The sequence below is a fragment of the Aythya marila genome (assembly GCF_965140915.1).
Source record: "Aythya marila genome assembly, chromosome: Z".
Classification (NCBI taxonomy): Eukaryota; Metazoa; Chordata; class Aves; order Anseriformes; family Anatidae; genus Aythya; species Aythya marila.
This window is the reverse complement of record NC_139080.1, coordinates 14713878-14730391: the sequence shown is the minus strand read 5'-3', so window position 1 is coordinate 14730391 and position 16514 is coordinate 14713878. Positions and strand designations below refer to the sequence as shown.

Below are 16514 nucleotides of genomic sequence, written 5' to 3'. Positions count from 1 at the left end.
AACACCTATTTGCAAAAGGCTTTGTGGTTCACTGGAGTGGGAGGAAGTGCCCTGAGTATTTAACTTTTGCCCTAAGCAAGTGGACCTGCTTCAGTTCTCTTTGGTGTTGCTGGTAGTGGGCATTTAATGCTAGACAGCTCTGCGCTCTGGAAATGAGACCCATTTCCCTTTCTGGATTAGGTTGTAGTGTCTCTTTACACTCTAAAAGAAAACCTGTTGTCTGCCATTTAGTGCTCAAATTCTCATTAAACAGTGAACACCCCTTCTGTTTTGTGCTTGCAGAGTTACTTCTCTTCCTCCTCCTCCTCCCTTGAAAGCTCTCCAGAGAGGAGTGGCTGTTTCACTATGGGAGGTCCTGTTGTGGAGCACTGCTGCTGTTAATGTTCTGTCATGTTGTCAGGCTGTGATGACTCAGACATTAAAAAAAAATAATCTCTTTATGAGCTAAAATAGCCTAACAGCAAATTTTTTCAAAAGAGAATTTTAATGCAATTAGTTAGGTCATATCTTCTTTCTGAAAGCGTATAATGCACCTCTCAGCTTTGCTGCTTGAACTGAAGCTACTTGAATATATTATTATTTTCCAAACAAAGTTTAATTCCATTGGAGTCCACCTGAGATATTTGACAGATCGAGGAAAATAAAGAAGTCGTCCTGAACATTAAATAGCTTTGAAAAGGGCCAAGCATGTCTTGTAGTTTAGGGCAGAGTTTCTTAGGTAAGTTCTCTAGCACATCAGAAAATGGTTCCTCAAAGAAGTGCAAAACTTAAAAACAAAACAAAACCACAAAAAACACCTGCACGCATTTCTGTTTATAAGAGCAAGCAAGCAGAACAGGGAAAATAGAGGTAATAAAGTAACTGTCAAAGCTGAGACTAGATTTTACTGAGTTGTAAATAAAAATCACTCTAGCAACAGTATATGAGAAAGTACATGGCTTCTCAAACAACAACAACAAAAAAAGCCTGAGACAGTGATGTAGGGCATGTTTCCACGGCACTGATGTAAGTCATCTCGATACCGAAGGCATGCCCAAATGATTGATGTGTCTGACAGACCCAGTGAAGGTCCATCTAGAGAGAAAAGCTTTGGACTCAAAAGAAATGCAGCCACAAATGTCTCTGTAGGACATGGCATTGCCCAGTGTGTGTATGTCCCTATTACACCCATCTCCTCCACAGTCCCCCTTCCACATGCACCAACCAGCTTATCTGGGTGGCCGCAGGAGACTGCTGCGGAGCATGGCAGTGGGGTGGGTCACACTGGCCGTGTGGAGAGGCTTTTACATGTCATGGCTGTCCATGTCACTTCAGTGCTCTGTTCTTCTGCTTCAGCAATGTGAGGGCAGCAGGCTCTGAGTGCAAATAAATGCTGTATCCTACATACTTCCTTAGGACAGAAGATTTTTTTTTTTTTTCAAAGATTGGAGATTGCTGTGCACAGTCAGAGCTGGGTAAAGTGCCAGTCCCTTCCTCGGAGCAGCCTTCCCATGGTGGCTCAATTCCCCATCCTATGGTTTGCTTTTCCACACTGCTGGTACCACCAGCCCTGCCCCAGTGCCAGGGGACAGGACGAAGGAGTCAACCCCAGGTGCTGGTTGGTGGGGCAGCGCTGTGTGGGCCTGCAGGAGCGCCCTGTCTGGCCAGCCCACACAGAGGTTGGTGGATCTGCGGTGCTGTGAAAGCATTGCATGAGTTACTGCAACAAAAGGTGGATGCTCCTCTCTAAGGCTTTGCAGACCACTGTGCCTTCCTTCTGTGTGGTTTGAGGCTAAGGCAAGCAGCACCCTTTTGTGTCCATGGTTCAGACTTCTACAGTGGCTTTTGCAACCCTAGAAGTTAGATACTCTTCCTTCTGAAACTTCTTACTCTGCCATTGAGGGCTGAGTTTCACAGCTGTGGGACAGAAAAGTCTTACATATGTTTTAAAGGGCTGACAGCATTCTGCATATTCAGGTTTTCCTGCTACCCAGCTCTTAGTTTGTAACATGCTAATGTATGACTTTCCATCCTGTGTGTGCTTTGGAGCATTTATTCACAGGGCTGAGGTCCCACAACACATGGGTTTATGAGGGGAAGGTCTTGCTTAACAAACTTCATTTATTTTATGTCAAGGTCATCCATCTGGTTGATCACCATCCATCTGGTTTCAGGTGGAAACAGTTAGAGACCTGCTGCTCCATCTGGACTGTCACAAATCCATGGGGCCAGATGGGATTCACCCAAGGATGATGAGGGAGCTGTTGGATGTGATTGCTGAGCCACTTTTGATCATCTATCAGCTATCATGGTCAACTGGAGAGGTCCCAGATGACTGAAGATTTTTAATCACAGAATCACAGAATTTCTAGGTTGGAAGAGACCTCAAGATCATTGAGTCCAACCTCTGACCTAACACTAACAAGTCCTCCACTAAACCATATCACTAAGCTCTACATCTAATGTGACACCCATTTATAAGAAGGGCTGTAAGGAGGATTCAGGGAACTGCAGGGAAGTCAGCCTGACTTCAGCACCAGGGAAGGTGATGGAACAGGTCATCTTGAATGCAGTCACACAGCATAGGTAGGACAGCCAGGGGATGAGGCCCCATCAGCAAGGGTTCATGAAAGGCAAGTCCTGCCTGGCCAACATCATCTCCTTCTGTGACCGGGGGACTCACCCGGTGGATGAGGGAAAGGCTGTTGATGTAGTCTACCTAGACTTCTGCAAGGCCTTTGACATGGCCTCTCGCAGTATTCTCCCTGAGAAGCTGACAGCCCATGGCTTAGACAGGTACACTCTTTGCTGGGTTAAAAATTGGCTGGACCTCCAGGCCCAGAGAGTGGTGGTAAATGGAGTGAAATCCAGCTGGTGACTGGTCATTGAGGGACACTGAGGCCCTGGAATGTGTCCAGAGAAGGGCTACGAAGCTGGTGAAGGGCCTGGAATACAAGTCCTGTGAGGAGCAACTAAGAAAACTGTGATTGTTTAGTCTGGAGAAGAGGAGGCTCACGGGAGACCTTATTGCTCTCTACAGGTACCTGAAGGAAATGTGTTGGGAGCTGGGGCTTGGCCTCTTCTCACAGGTAACTAGTGGGACTAGAGGGAATGGCCTCAAATTGCACCAGGAGAGATTCAGATTGGAAATGAGGAGACATTTCTTCTCAGAAAGAGCAGTTAGGCATTGGAATGGGTTGCCCAGGGAGGTAGCGTTCTTGGGGGTATTTAAGGAAAGGTTGGACGTGGTGCCTGGTGACATGGTTTAGCAGGTGATATTGGTGGTAAGGGGACAGTTGGACCAGATGATCTTGAAAGTCTTTCCAACCTTAACGATTTCCTTAATGATTCTGTGATTCTGTGACCAAGAGAAGCCAGTTGATGTAATCTTTTTGCATTTCAGCAGTTTTCAATACTGTTTCTCACAGAATCCCTCTGGATAAAATGCCCAGCATACAGCTAGACAAATAGATAATGCAGTGGGCGAACAATTGGCTGATGGGTTGGACTCACAGGGTTCTGGTAAATGGGGTTACATTGTACCAGTGGACAGTCACCAGTAGGGTTCCACAGGGCTCCATTTTGGGTCCAGTTCTCTTCAATCTTTTCATGACTGACTTGGATGCAGGACTTGAAAGTATACTGAGTGAGTTTGCATATGGTACTAAACTGGGAGGAGCTGTTGACTCCCTTGAGGGTGCAGAGGCCTTTCAGAGAGATCATAACAAATGAGAGGACTGGGCGATCACCAACAATGTGCAGTTTAACAAGAACAAGTACCTTATTCTGCACCTGGAATGTGGCAACCCTGGCTATGTGTACAGAGTGAGGGATGGGATGCTAGAGAGCATCCCCATGAAAAGGGATCTGTCTTGGTTGATAGCAAGTTGAATGTGAGCCAGTATTGTGCCCTGGCAGCCAGGAGGGCCAACCATACCCTGGGGTGATCAAACACAGCATTGCTAGCCAGTCAAGGGAAGGGATTGTCCTTCTGTGCTGTGCTGGTGTGGCCTCACCTCCAGCCTCACTGTGTGCAGTTTGGAGCACCACAATATAAGAAGGGCATAAAGCTATTAGAAGGTGTCCAAAGGAGGGCTATGGAGAAGATGAAGGGTCTGAAGGACAAGACGTATGAGGAGAGGCTGAGGCCCCTTCGTTTGCTCAGCCCAGAGCAGAGCAGGCTGAGGGGAGGCCTCATGGCGGCCTGCAGCTCCCTCATGAGGGGAGCGGAGGGGCAGGTGCTGAGCTCTGCTCTCTGGGGACAGCGACAGGACCCGAGGGAACAACATGGAGTTGTTATGAGGAGAAGGTCTTGCTTAACAAACTTCGTTTCTTTTTATCTCAAGGTCATCCATCTGGTTGATCACCATCCATCTGGTTTCAGGTCGACAGAGGAGGGTCAGGCTGGGCGTGAGGGGAAGGTTCTGCACCCAGAGGGTCGTCGGGCACCCCAGGGCAGTGGTCACAGCACCGAGTTGCTGGAGGTCAAGAAGCATTTGGACAACGCTCTCAGACATATAGTCTGATTTTTTGGTGGTACTATGTAGAGCCAGGAGTGGGAATCAGTGATCCTTCCAGGTCCCTTCCAACTTGGGTTATTCTGTGATTCTATGATTAACTTCTGAAGCTCCCACTGCATCCTTTGCAGCAAAGGCAGCTGAGGTATGGGAGGGTGAAGAGAATAAGAATTGCCCTGTACTGTAAGGAGAGTTGGGGCCTGTCCTCCCTGTAGTTTCAACATTGACATCACTGGCACTGCTACCAGCATTAACCTGTTTGATTATTATAAGAACTATTTGCACTAGTGCAGTGCAGGTGTGGATGTAATTAGAGTGTGCCAAGACCACTGCAGTTAGTGGAATTATTTTTGCCGAGAAGCAGAGATAGATAACCTTGAGTATCTACAATTGCAGCCCATGCTGATGTGGCTGGACTGTTCCCAGCCCTTACAGGGTCAGGATCAGAACCTTTGTTGACAGATCCCCAGTGAGACTCTGAAATGCGGACAGCAACAGCTTCCATAAGAATCATAAGAGAGCCAGGTTCTGCTTAACACAGAGTGGTGCTGTCAAGGTTGGTCTGCAGGCTGAGAGGCTTGCATATCCTTATGCACAAAATCATTTTTATCAAGATTGCAAGAATTTCCATTAAGACCATGGTACACACTGGGTTTCTGTGAGCGCAATCATGTAGGTGGCTGCCACGCAGCATGGTTTGTGTTCCTCTTACTAAAACCCTTAATGAGAACAATTACTAGTTTGAGGCATGCAGAGACTGGAAATTACAAGGAAGGGTGAACAAGGTTTGTGCTGCTATCACAAAGACACCCTGAGGAATGTTAAAGCAGGCTTATTCTAATAATTACTGTGAGCATGTATTTGTACTGCAGCTGAGCAACGCGTGGTTTCTTACAGTCAGTGATCTAGATCCATTTTCAAGATGGCACTGTGGGAGGAAGATGGGAAAATGTATGTGTTTTTCTGTGAATTTCTGTCACAAGCAGAGTTGCATAGACCAAATCCTTAAGGTCAGTAAAATCTTTTGTTCAGGTATATGTTTTTCCACGATGTGTTCTTTGGCTTTACTATGCAAATAAGGTTTTTATTGGATAATCTGATTCACTTTTTGACTTACCTTTGAACACTTGTCAGTCTCTTGAACAAAAGATTTCTGTGACTTTATCTAACAAATCATGTATGGACAAAGGGTCGTGCAACTGAGTTTTATTTGAAATATCAGTAAAATGTAAACAACCCATTTTTACAACCAATCCTATTTGGAGATGAAATGGCAGGGCAAACTGAGTTTAAAATAAAACACTATTTAAAGGAACATGACTGTCTATTAAAGACTGAATTAATAACAACACAGTAGGAAAAATTAAAAAGTATTTCAGGGTATGTGACTGAGTGTGTAGACAGGAAGCGCAATGGTCTCAAGGCCGAATTACATATCAGAAGCAGATTCAGAACAAATAAAGGACACCAAAAGAAGGTACTTATGCCTCAAGGAAGACTAATATGTCAAAGGTATCAGCATATGCAGAAGTAAAAAAAAATCTGTGCCTGCCTGTACTCTCTCAGTTCACCTTTAAACCTGCAATTCTTTGAGCTACAGCAGGCACATATCAAAGACAAAGGCAACATGCTGCCGTCTTAGATGTACAGCCTCATGTCTTCCCTCAGTGTTCAGCAATGTTGTGAAGATGAGGTGGATTTTCAGCTGCTCTGGGTAGCTGTTTCACAGAATCACAGAATGATTGAAGTTGTAAGGTGCCTCTAGAGGTTGTGTGGTCCAGTCCCCCAGCTCAAGGCCATCTAGAGCAGGTTGTTTTGAAGATCTCCAAGGAGGAAGACTTGATTGGTTTTGTGGTCCCAGCCATTTTACTGAGATCCTAAGTTTCTGATGTCCTGAGTTTTCAAATAGCCCAGGCACTACAAAATACATAACACCACACCTGCATCTGTTACTGTCCAGTGAGTGCAACTTTCCAGGATTGCATAAATCTAAAGATACCAATTTTTTTTAATTATTTTTTTTTTTACAGTAGATTGCTTAAGCTCAGTTTTATGGGCTGGTGCATATATATGCCTGTGCTTCAGTTGTAATGAATCAGTGTGTGAAATAAAATGCTTTACTGGTCCTAGACATATGTCTTACAATGTATTTAAGCATACGAACAGATGTTTTGCAGAAGTTAAACCTTTATGTTGTGCATTCACCTGCAAAATCATAGGTAATTGTAACCTTTCCTTTTTTTTATTTTTTTTTAAGACTGATTCTGGCCAGCGACAAGTAAAATCCGTGTCTGTTAATAGTTCCAATGGTCAATTACACTTTTGTTTTGAAAAATCTGTACCATATTTTGTTTGAACTTGTTAACTTCTGTCTTCTGAATGTTGGATCTTGTTTATTGACTTAGGGAGTCCTTTGTTTTCCCATATACATTTCTAGTGATCACCAGTTTATATTTTCATGATATCAGAAAGATTTCTTTATATTCACCAACCCGGTTAGGGAGACATCTTTTATACCCCAGTGTCCTGTTGTCGACGGAAGGAAGACACAGACGCTCAATATGAGTGAACAGTGAACTTCAACTTCAATGGATAGCTCAGTCGCCTTTTATCTAGTTCGAACATAATCAACTCATACATATTCCTAAACTAAACTCAGGATTGGCTAACATTTCCCGCGCTTTTCAGTTGGTTCCTCCTTCTTTTAGCTACCGTCCCGCCCCAGGGGGCCCTCCTGATCGCCCAAGGGCATCGTGTCCTTGAGCCTGATTGGCTCTCAGCCAGCTGCGTACGTGCCAGACTCATGTGAGTTGAGTACGGTACTTCACTAGCCCATTGCCTCCTAACTGCCCAACATCAACATGTCCTATTTCACTTAACCATTCCTCCACAGTGTCCCAGCACTAGGGGTCTCACATAATAAAGATATGCTATTTTTAAAAAGACTGAATATGACTGTAGTGCTTCTTATTTCAGTTATTAATCACTTGTATATGACAAAATATAATTATGACAGGGATACTAGTACTAGGAAAGAAAGAGTATTGAGGATATGCTGTACTTATACTATAAAAACCATGGTTGTTTTGTGTCCCCAAATATAATATTTTCAGTATTTCCTTGAACATGTCAAATGTACTTTACATGTGTCTTGAGTCCTCTGTTGCTTCTTTTTCCATAAACAATTCCCGTGGAGTCATATGGCCATATGATACTGAAAAGGTGTCCGGTCCATTCCTGTACCCCTAGGCAAGATCAGTAATCACTGTGAGCCTGTATAACCTTGCATTTATTCTTTTCTACTGAGAAGTTGAATAAAATCAACATAATATTTCCACAGAGAATAAAAAGTAGGGTTCCCAAAAAGCCTGAGCAGTAACACTTGTCCTTTCTCATGTGCTTCGCTTAGAAACAAAGTAAGATCAACGGGAGTCACTGCTAGTAAATCCTATATTTCTCTCACTGCTTTATGAGTAATTATTGTTCCTGTTTTCTCCTTAGGGCTCTTCCCGCAATGATGCAGTGGGTCCGAACTCAGAAACCAGGAGAAAGTGGTGTGAATATTATCACTGCAGATTTTGTAGAACTCGGTGACTTTATCAGCACAGTCATAAAGCTCAACTATGCCCTGGATGAAGGTGAAGATGACACTACCTGATAGTGTTCTAATATGTTTGTTGTTGCATTATTTAAAATGAAAAAGAAAAAGAAAAAAAAAAAAAAAAAGATTGCATTTTAAAAGAATTATCTTGTAAAACGTTGATCTTCCTATAACACCCTCTGAGGTGTTTAGGGCTTTAGTGGGTGGGCATAAGGGAAGTGTTTTAATCAATTATGATCATTTTTTACATTTGTGTTTCATGTGAAGAGCAAAGCTAACCATGTTTACAGTGTTTGATAAAAGAAGGCCATTTACATGTTTTCCATGAGGTACCAAATGTGATTCATGTGTCTTCTGTGGTTATGAACAGTGCCAAGAAATGTGCTTTCAGTGCAGTGGGATGTGTGTTTCCCTTTGTCTGCCCACAGCAGGATTCCCGAAGGTGTGAACAATACACCAGAGGACTAAGGACAGTATATCTGTCCCTAAAATTTTAAGCCGCTACACTTCATCTGTTAGGTGATTTAATGGATTCTATTTATCAGTGAGCTACAGATTTAAATGCCTTTGTGAAGTAAATACAAAGTCATGTCTCCAACGCACTCATAGTTAGTGGACAGTAAACATGATGCATTATGTAGCTTGCACAAAGCACAGACTAAATCTTGCTTGCTTTTCATTCTTGAAATGGGGTTTTCCGGTGTTTTTGCCCTAGGTAAAGTCAGCAGTTACATAGTGCTGGCCTAACTCTGTACTAACTCTGTACGCTGCCAGTGTGTATTTTCCATGGCTTTAGCAGAAGCAAAGTTAGGCCAGCTTGGAGCACCACTCCTTCCCAGGACTAATCTCATGTAGAAGTCTGATCCAACATCCACTGAATTTAATAGGGAGATTTCCTGTGTTTATTGTGGAATGAGCATGGGATCAGTAAACTGTGTGTACTATAAGGTGGGCAGGGTTTTGTCCCATAGCCAAAATAGGCTTTCTGTAGGTTTAAATCTACTCTTTAAAAATGTAGGTGCAGTCTGAGCTTCTCTTTAGGGCAGCTGTAAACACAACGCTCCTCTGCTGATTACAAAAAACAAAACCAGTGCCAGTTTAATCAGTGAAAAACTGCTGTACTAAAGAGTGTAGTAGTTCAGTATCTGGCTAAAAACATTATGCTATAGTCCCTACATTGTTTGCAGGAAATAATACAGCATAACACAAAATTGAAAGTCTACTGAATGGCACTGTTCTAGTAGCAGAACCTCTATCACCCTACTTTTAATGAAGCATATAAAACTCAATTATATGGAAAATTCAGTGAATTATAAAATAAAAGCATTGCAAGTGTATGACACCAAATTGGATACCATCAATCGTATGTCCTAGATCCATCAATGCATATGCACACAACTTTGGAAAGCAAAACATTTTGTTTGTGCAAACCAATAGATGCTTTACAAGGAAAATTCTCTTTGAAATGTTGCTTTATAGGATAAGACTAATGTCAAGTTTCCATTGATAATACTAGAACTTTCCACTGAGTAAGAAGAGAGAATGGCTTCATGGGGTCTTTTGTTATTTTCTGTCAGATGGTAAGGGCTGCAATGTACCATCAGATTTTTTTATTTTTTTTAAATGGTCTCATCAAACAGGTGGGTTATGGGGTGTTTGTTGGTTGGTTATGTTTATGTTTATGTTTTTATTTTTATTTTTGGTTTTGTTTTAATTTATTTTTAAAAAGTGGAATAAAATGAACACTTGCTGCTATTTTGTACTGAGAGGGTGCCTTGGAAAAAGTGTGTGTGTGTGTATTGTAGAGAAACATTTAAGTGCATCTATACTATAAAGACACGTTTTAAATGTATGTATATGATACAAAGACATCCATGCACACTTGCACAGTGGTGATCTGGCTTCTGGACAGGAGTGTTATAAATTTGCCTGAAGAAATCTGCAGGTGTTACGAAGTTATGATGCCTCCTTCTGTAGCAGATTTTTCTGTATGGATTATGACTGTAAAACTCATCCTTAGTAAAATCTGTGATCTAAGCCAGTTAGTACTTCTATAGCATTAAAATTTAACCCAAACTGATCCAAAAATCTACCAAGAGCCACAGCCCGTCTTTGCATTGAACAAGGAAGGGGTAGGACTTGGTGCTTTCACCCATGACTAAGCATGATGTGGGGGTGGGTAGATGCACTTTGTTTTCAATCTTCACAGGCTTGCCAAACAAAATTAATGTAATGGACACATAAAATGAAACAAGTGCATGTGTTCTTGAACCCTGTGCAATCTTAAATCTTGTGGATTTTGCACAGTTTATGAAGCAGTACCTTTTCTTCTATGTGGGATGAAAATGTTAGCTAATTTATTGGAGATGTGATGTGAAACGCTCTTTTCATTCTTCTGTTTCACTGGATTATTTGCTTCCAGATTCTTTCTGTTATTCTTTAGCTACTTAAAGTATAGTTGAAGCATTTAAACTATCCTTTTAATATGTTAAAATAATCTGAATCTTTAGGTGGAACAAAAAATAATAGGTTTCATCTTCTGGATACTGACTCAAATTCTATTAGATTGAGAGCACCAACACTGAGTTCCTCCTGGGACCCCTGGCTCAAACATGCCAGACACACCAGGCTTTTTGCTGACACAAAGGTGTACTCAAAGCAAATGTTCTGCTTATTGAAGAAAAAGTGTGTGTATGTGTGTGTGCGTGCCTGTATATATGAATAAATATAGAGCTGTATCACATCTTGAGCTTACTAGCATTGTTATGAGATATTTGCGTAGCATCAGTTGTATTCTAATTGTCATTTGGGTGCTGGAAAATAAAAGCAAAGCAAAAAAAAAAAAAAAAAAAAAAAAACAATCCTCTGACAAGAAGGATAATAGACAAATCACATAGTTTCTCCATTAATGGGGGAAAATGTTAAATTTTGGTCAAAAATTGTTTTCATTTAGCTGTCCATCTCCTTTATATTGGAGAAGCACAGCACTTTACGAAAGGGGACAGGTAAACAAGCTTGCCTTAATTACTAAAATAAAATAAAAAAGGGGAGCATGCTATCCACACTTTTCTGGTGATTTCATATGTGAGGCACCAAAACTTTATTTGGACTGTCCTGATGGGGATACACTCCCAGTTGATAACAATTTGGGAGATTTCACCAGAAAAGAACAAGCCAGAAAGGACTATGCAACACAACTGGACCACTGTAGAGCCCCGTGTTGCCATTCATATGCAGCTAGAACTTTTTGATTTCAACCACAAAATGCTTGCAGAAGGACTGCAGGGTTGGTTCAGACTAATTGTCTGACCTGATTCATTTGGGACGCTTCTACCCGAACCCGTGCATTCTGGGCACTCCTGCATGGGAAGTCAGATGACTGTAATCAGCCAATCAGAAGAAAAATACCTGTCTACACTATTGATCTTCATGAACATCTGTTTATTCAAACTGTAATGTCATTCTCTGTCAAAACACGTTTCTCTTCCTGTGTACCTTTTTCCTCTCACTACGTTCATGTTGCACACATGAAGCAGTATTGCTTTTCGGCCTTTTCATGGGATTACTCACCCTCTTGTTCAGTTTTGCTTAAAAAATTACTCCTGCCTTGCACAACACGAGCTGAAAGGAGCCGTTTCTTAGCTGGTGTAAATCTAGGCAGCTCCTTCTTTCAGTTTGTGGAAGCTGAGGATCTCTTTGTCCAGTGCTGACCCAGCTCATGTTGATGTGAACCTGTATAGCAGCTGGTTCATGAGCCTGAGTCCTGCCTTGTGCAAAGAGATGTAAGGTCAGAACCAGACCAAAGGAGCCTAGTTTTAAAATCAGTGGGCTATCCACATTTATTTGCTGTTGGTTAACATCAAATGTTACAACAGGTTATGTTACTAGTTTTGTAAGTTCTGCCATTTCAAGCCATTCTTTTAAACATATATATGTGTGTATATATATATGCATATGTGTGTGAGAGAATGTACAATTCTGTATGCTGGGCTAAGTCCTTCTGTCATACTGATACAAACCCAGACCATTTCTAGTAACTTCAAAGCATTTACTAGCATTTTGCCCTGGGATGAGAGGGAACAGATAGTCAGTGTGTAGTAAGTATATGCTGTGTTGCAAAGGAAATTAAAAATGTGGAGGTCAATTCCACAATATCAAAAAAGTGGAGCGCCCTGAAAACATAGCTCCAGTGCTGTTTATGCTGAATATAGTATATGGAGCACTAGGTATTAGCAGCTGAGTAGACTATTTGGTGATTTCAAGAGTTCAGTTAACACCATTTTAAACTTCTAAACTCCTTTTCAGTGAAGTAAAAGCTAATAGTGTATATGATGTATTTGCCATATCTCAGTGGTAGCTTCTGTGTTACATACAGTCAACATTGTTCTGAATCGTATATGTTTACCCAATGATGAGGTTAAAATATGCTGTATAGTATGTGCAATGTATTGATTACAAGTATGTTGGAGTTCAGTGATCTATTTAGTTCTTACTGTGCTGCTGTTTTGTAGGTATGTGTGTATATGGGAGTATGGATTGTCTACAGTGTACAAGGAAATAATTAATCCTAAAGGAAAAGGGCAGTTATGTAACCTGCCTTAATGCATTCACATAATCTTGTTTAAGTCCCATAATTACAAGTTCTGATTTCAGATGTTAGTGAGGATTGTCTGTAGGGCTGACTCCCTCACTTCTCTGCATTAAGGAGTTAAACTTGAAGTTACCTGGAGCTCACTTACATATTGAGAAATAAAAGAATAGCATGCTTGCACGACCTTGATTGTACATGCTGTCAACGATCTGGTTTCCTATGTGATACGGAGCAAATCACTTCTGTGCACACACAGCTCCTGTTGATGCCAGCAGGAATTGTGTTTAAGCAACTGAAGGGCCTAAAATTCCTCTTCTGGTATACAGTCATGATGCTGAGGTCGTGGTACCCTGGCTCTGTGGAATTGCCTGAATGCTATGCAATACTGCTCATGTCCCGTGTTGGAACGTAGCTCTGAGTTTGCAGTAAGAGTTCTGAACTCTGCTCCAACCCAGGTTGGATTGTATAAGTCCTTACATAAAAAGGATGAATGTCTGAGGCTGAGCAGCCTGGCCTGGCATGCCCACATACAGCATTCTGCTTTCAGGAGCCTTGGCAGCTTAAATTAAGAAGGTTCTAATAATTTCCTGGAGACTGGCAGGACCTACTACTCTTCTTGGGAAGGGGAATATAAATCTGTCCATTGCCCACAGGTACGACTCCCTTACCATTCCCACAGCTAGATCTAGCTCTCCTTTCATGTTTTCTTATGATGGATGCATCTGCTTGATGTTAAGGGTGGTGCTGAAAGACATGCAGAACAGAGAGAGAGTCTGCCTTGTGCTCAGCTGGTTGGTCAGGAGAAGGCAGAGCGCTTTTGTTTGGTGTGAAGTCAGCTTCAGAAAGACCCACATACATGGTGACTGAGGGAAGGCAGAAGTCTGGCTGGAGACCCTCTTCTGTTATCTCTGTCTAGCTATAATGCAACATCTTCCCACTTCTCTTTGTCTCAGCTCAGCACTCTTTATGCACTTACGCATCCTCATCCCTGTAACCACCAGCTGTCAGCAGCGCTGTGCACTGAGTGTTACAGGTTTGTCATGCTCACGATGCCATCACAATTCACATGTTCTTACAAGGTGTTGAGTGTGGGGCTAAGAGGTGGCAGCATCCCACATCTTGTGGTCTATCTCCACACTCCAGGTGATGCACACATCTCCACTTAGATGGACCTCACTTTGGCTGATAAGTCAGTTGTAAGCTTTCTCTCTCCAAAATAAAAACAGACTAGAAGATAATCCAATGAGTACCTCCTAAGATGGGGATGCAGTTAGGCTTTTTTTCTGCAGTGGAATGACCAAGACTAGTCTCTTCCCTTGGTTTTTGGTCCTGCAAAAGATCAGAAGAGATTCCTATAACAGGTGAAATGCTTGGCACTGGCAAAGTGCACATCACTTTTGATGTGAAGCTGGGATCCTTAAAGCAGAATCCTGGGCTTTATGTGTAATTATCATTACTAAAAATAAGAATACACACTTAAAAATACAACTTTAAAAGAAATAGCTGGGCGTGTCAGGACAGGTTAAGTTTTTTCCTTACTCAGTCATGAGTATCTTTACGATCATGCAAGGTGATGATTAGGATGTTATTGCCACACTGCCTCCTGACGATGTTCAGGGTCTCTGTACAGAAGCCTTATTATTCCAAATGAGCATTAATGCATTTGAGAGACTTTCTCCATTTCTGTGGGAAGGATGAATGTGTAACACTGAGGACATGGAGCTCCCTGTGTGTTCTGCCCACAAAGGTTCACAGAGCTGCACCTTCTCTTTTTAGGATCTATTTAATGGTACTTTAATAAATGTTGTGTAAAAAATGCCTACAGTTCTGAATAGCAAATGTGAATTTTTATGAGACAAATGTGTATTTAATGTAAAAAATAAAAATAATAAAAAAATACTACTATAAAATCCAGTTTCTTTGTATCCAGTGAAACATCTAATAAAGCTCTGGTACCTGTATTATTGGTTTATGGGTTCTTTGCTCCCTTCGAGATGTTACAAGTTGGAGGCTTCTTAAATGCTGTTTCTAAGGCAGGCTGAAGTCAGACACTGAGCTCGGACTGTGCGACCATGGCAGAGGTGTGCATGGATGGACTGTCCCGTGAGGGCACCAAAGTGGGAGGACTGATTCCACCCCGTTCAGGGGTCCCAAATGGGGTCTGGGATGGGTTTGTGCCGTGGGGACATGGCAGGCTCTCCAGCATCTCTCCCACCCAGCAGGGCTCTCCAGCTCAGGTTTGCCTCAACCACCAAACCTGCAAATGTTCCTCCCACAGCCCCCCTGGGGAGGGTGCCAGCCACCAAGGCAAGCCTGGACATCCTGGAAGTGCAGGTGGAGCAGGCACTGCCTCATGCCTGGCTGCAGGTCGTGCCTGCCAGCAGGTGAGCTGCCTCCACTTCTCCTCGGTGACCTCTGTGGGGTTTGGGAACCTGCTCCATGGAGGGGGACTCAGGTGGCCCTACACCAAGAGCTCCCTGTGCCCAGGAACACAGAGAACGTGGCTGGGCTTTGTGATGTCCTGCTGTGGTGGCACTGTTTTTGTCCACTGTATCCTGCTGTTGCAATAGCTACTTTACCCCCAAAACAGGGTGTCTCTGTCCTGGCTTGTGCAGTGGTATGATGATACACAGAACACAGCCAGCTGAGATGCTGGTGCCTTTAAGGAGCCGTTTGCAATGCTAAGTGAAGCAGGTATTTACTAAATGATTCCAATTCCAAAATGTAATTGTGCGTTGTGCCACTGGATCTGGGAAAAAAAAAATATAGAAAAGAAAAAGAAAAGAAAAATGGGCTACCTGTAGATGTTTTTAACATGATAAGCGAGTTCAATTAAAATGCAACTATTCTCTTGGAAGATCAATTTTAAATAGATTTTATGGAAATAAGCAGTATGTGGGCACAGTGCACAGTGTATGTGAAAAATAGGACCTCCACATTTTTGGCCTATCTTCTTGCTTCTTAGTGACCTAGCTGCAGTTTCTCACGTTTTTTATTTATTTCTGTTTTTCTCGCAGCAACTGGGAGATTTCTGGGGAAAAAATAATTACAACGTAAGTGTATTGATTGAAATAAAAGTAACTTAAATAACTGGTCTTAACCAAGTGTAAATTTTCAAGTACAAGACAGTGATTTGAACAGTGAATTTTAGTCTTGTTTTGCCTTTTTGGTCAATTTTTGATGACTGGTTAATCCTTATGTATAGCCAATAAGACCTGATTTAACAAGTGCAATAACACATTAGACTCAGTATGTCTTTGCTAAACGGGAAGCTAAGCTATGCATGAGCATAGTTAAGCTATGCATGAACAAGTTTCTCTTATACATGAATTTATTCATTTTTGAGGTGTTTTTTTCATGCTGCCTCCTAATGATGACTACAATGAGTTATCATTTATGTAGTCTGTATACCACCAATAAAACAAATAAAACAGAGCTAAATATTCTGGATACCAAGGAAATCTGTATCAATACTGATATCTATGAAAAGTAATTAAAAAAAAAAAAAAAAGGATAAAAAAGTTTTGTCTATAGTTAATGATTGAAATGTTATTTTTTAATAATTACCAGATTATTATTTATTTATTTATTTATTTTTTAGGGCTAAAAAGCCCTCCAAACTTGCATGTACATTTTGTTCATAGATTAGCAGAAAAGGGAAACTTTCTGGCTTTTAAGTCAGTTTAAGAAAGCTAATTATTGAATTAAAGTGAAGAGAAGAATGCTTACTGATTTGTGCTGCAGAGATCCCACAAGACAAAAAGAATTTGTCACTCCAGGAGGCTTTATTCCCGGGCACATAGCTGGGGGGCTCATTCATCTATGT

At 41.8% G+C, this 16514-nt stretch overlaps 1 protein-coding gene across 1 annotated transcript in view; it reads left to right on the top strand.

Annotated features, from left to right (window-relative positions):
• PLCXD3 (phosphatidylinositol specific phospholipase C X domain containing 3) overlaps window positions 1-8175 on the top strand; it is an 86587-nt gene extending 78412 nt beyond the window's left edge. The window contains exon 3 of the mRNA XM_082782605.1: window positions 7998-8175. Coding sequence (XP_082638731.1) covers window positions 7998-8154 — 157 coding nt within the window. The 3' untranslated portion in view covers window positions 8155-8175. The remainder of the gene's footprint in view (window positions 1-7997) is intronic.
• Window positions 8176-16514: the final 8339 nt, after the last annotated feature.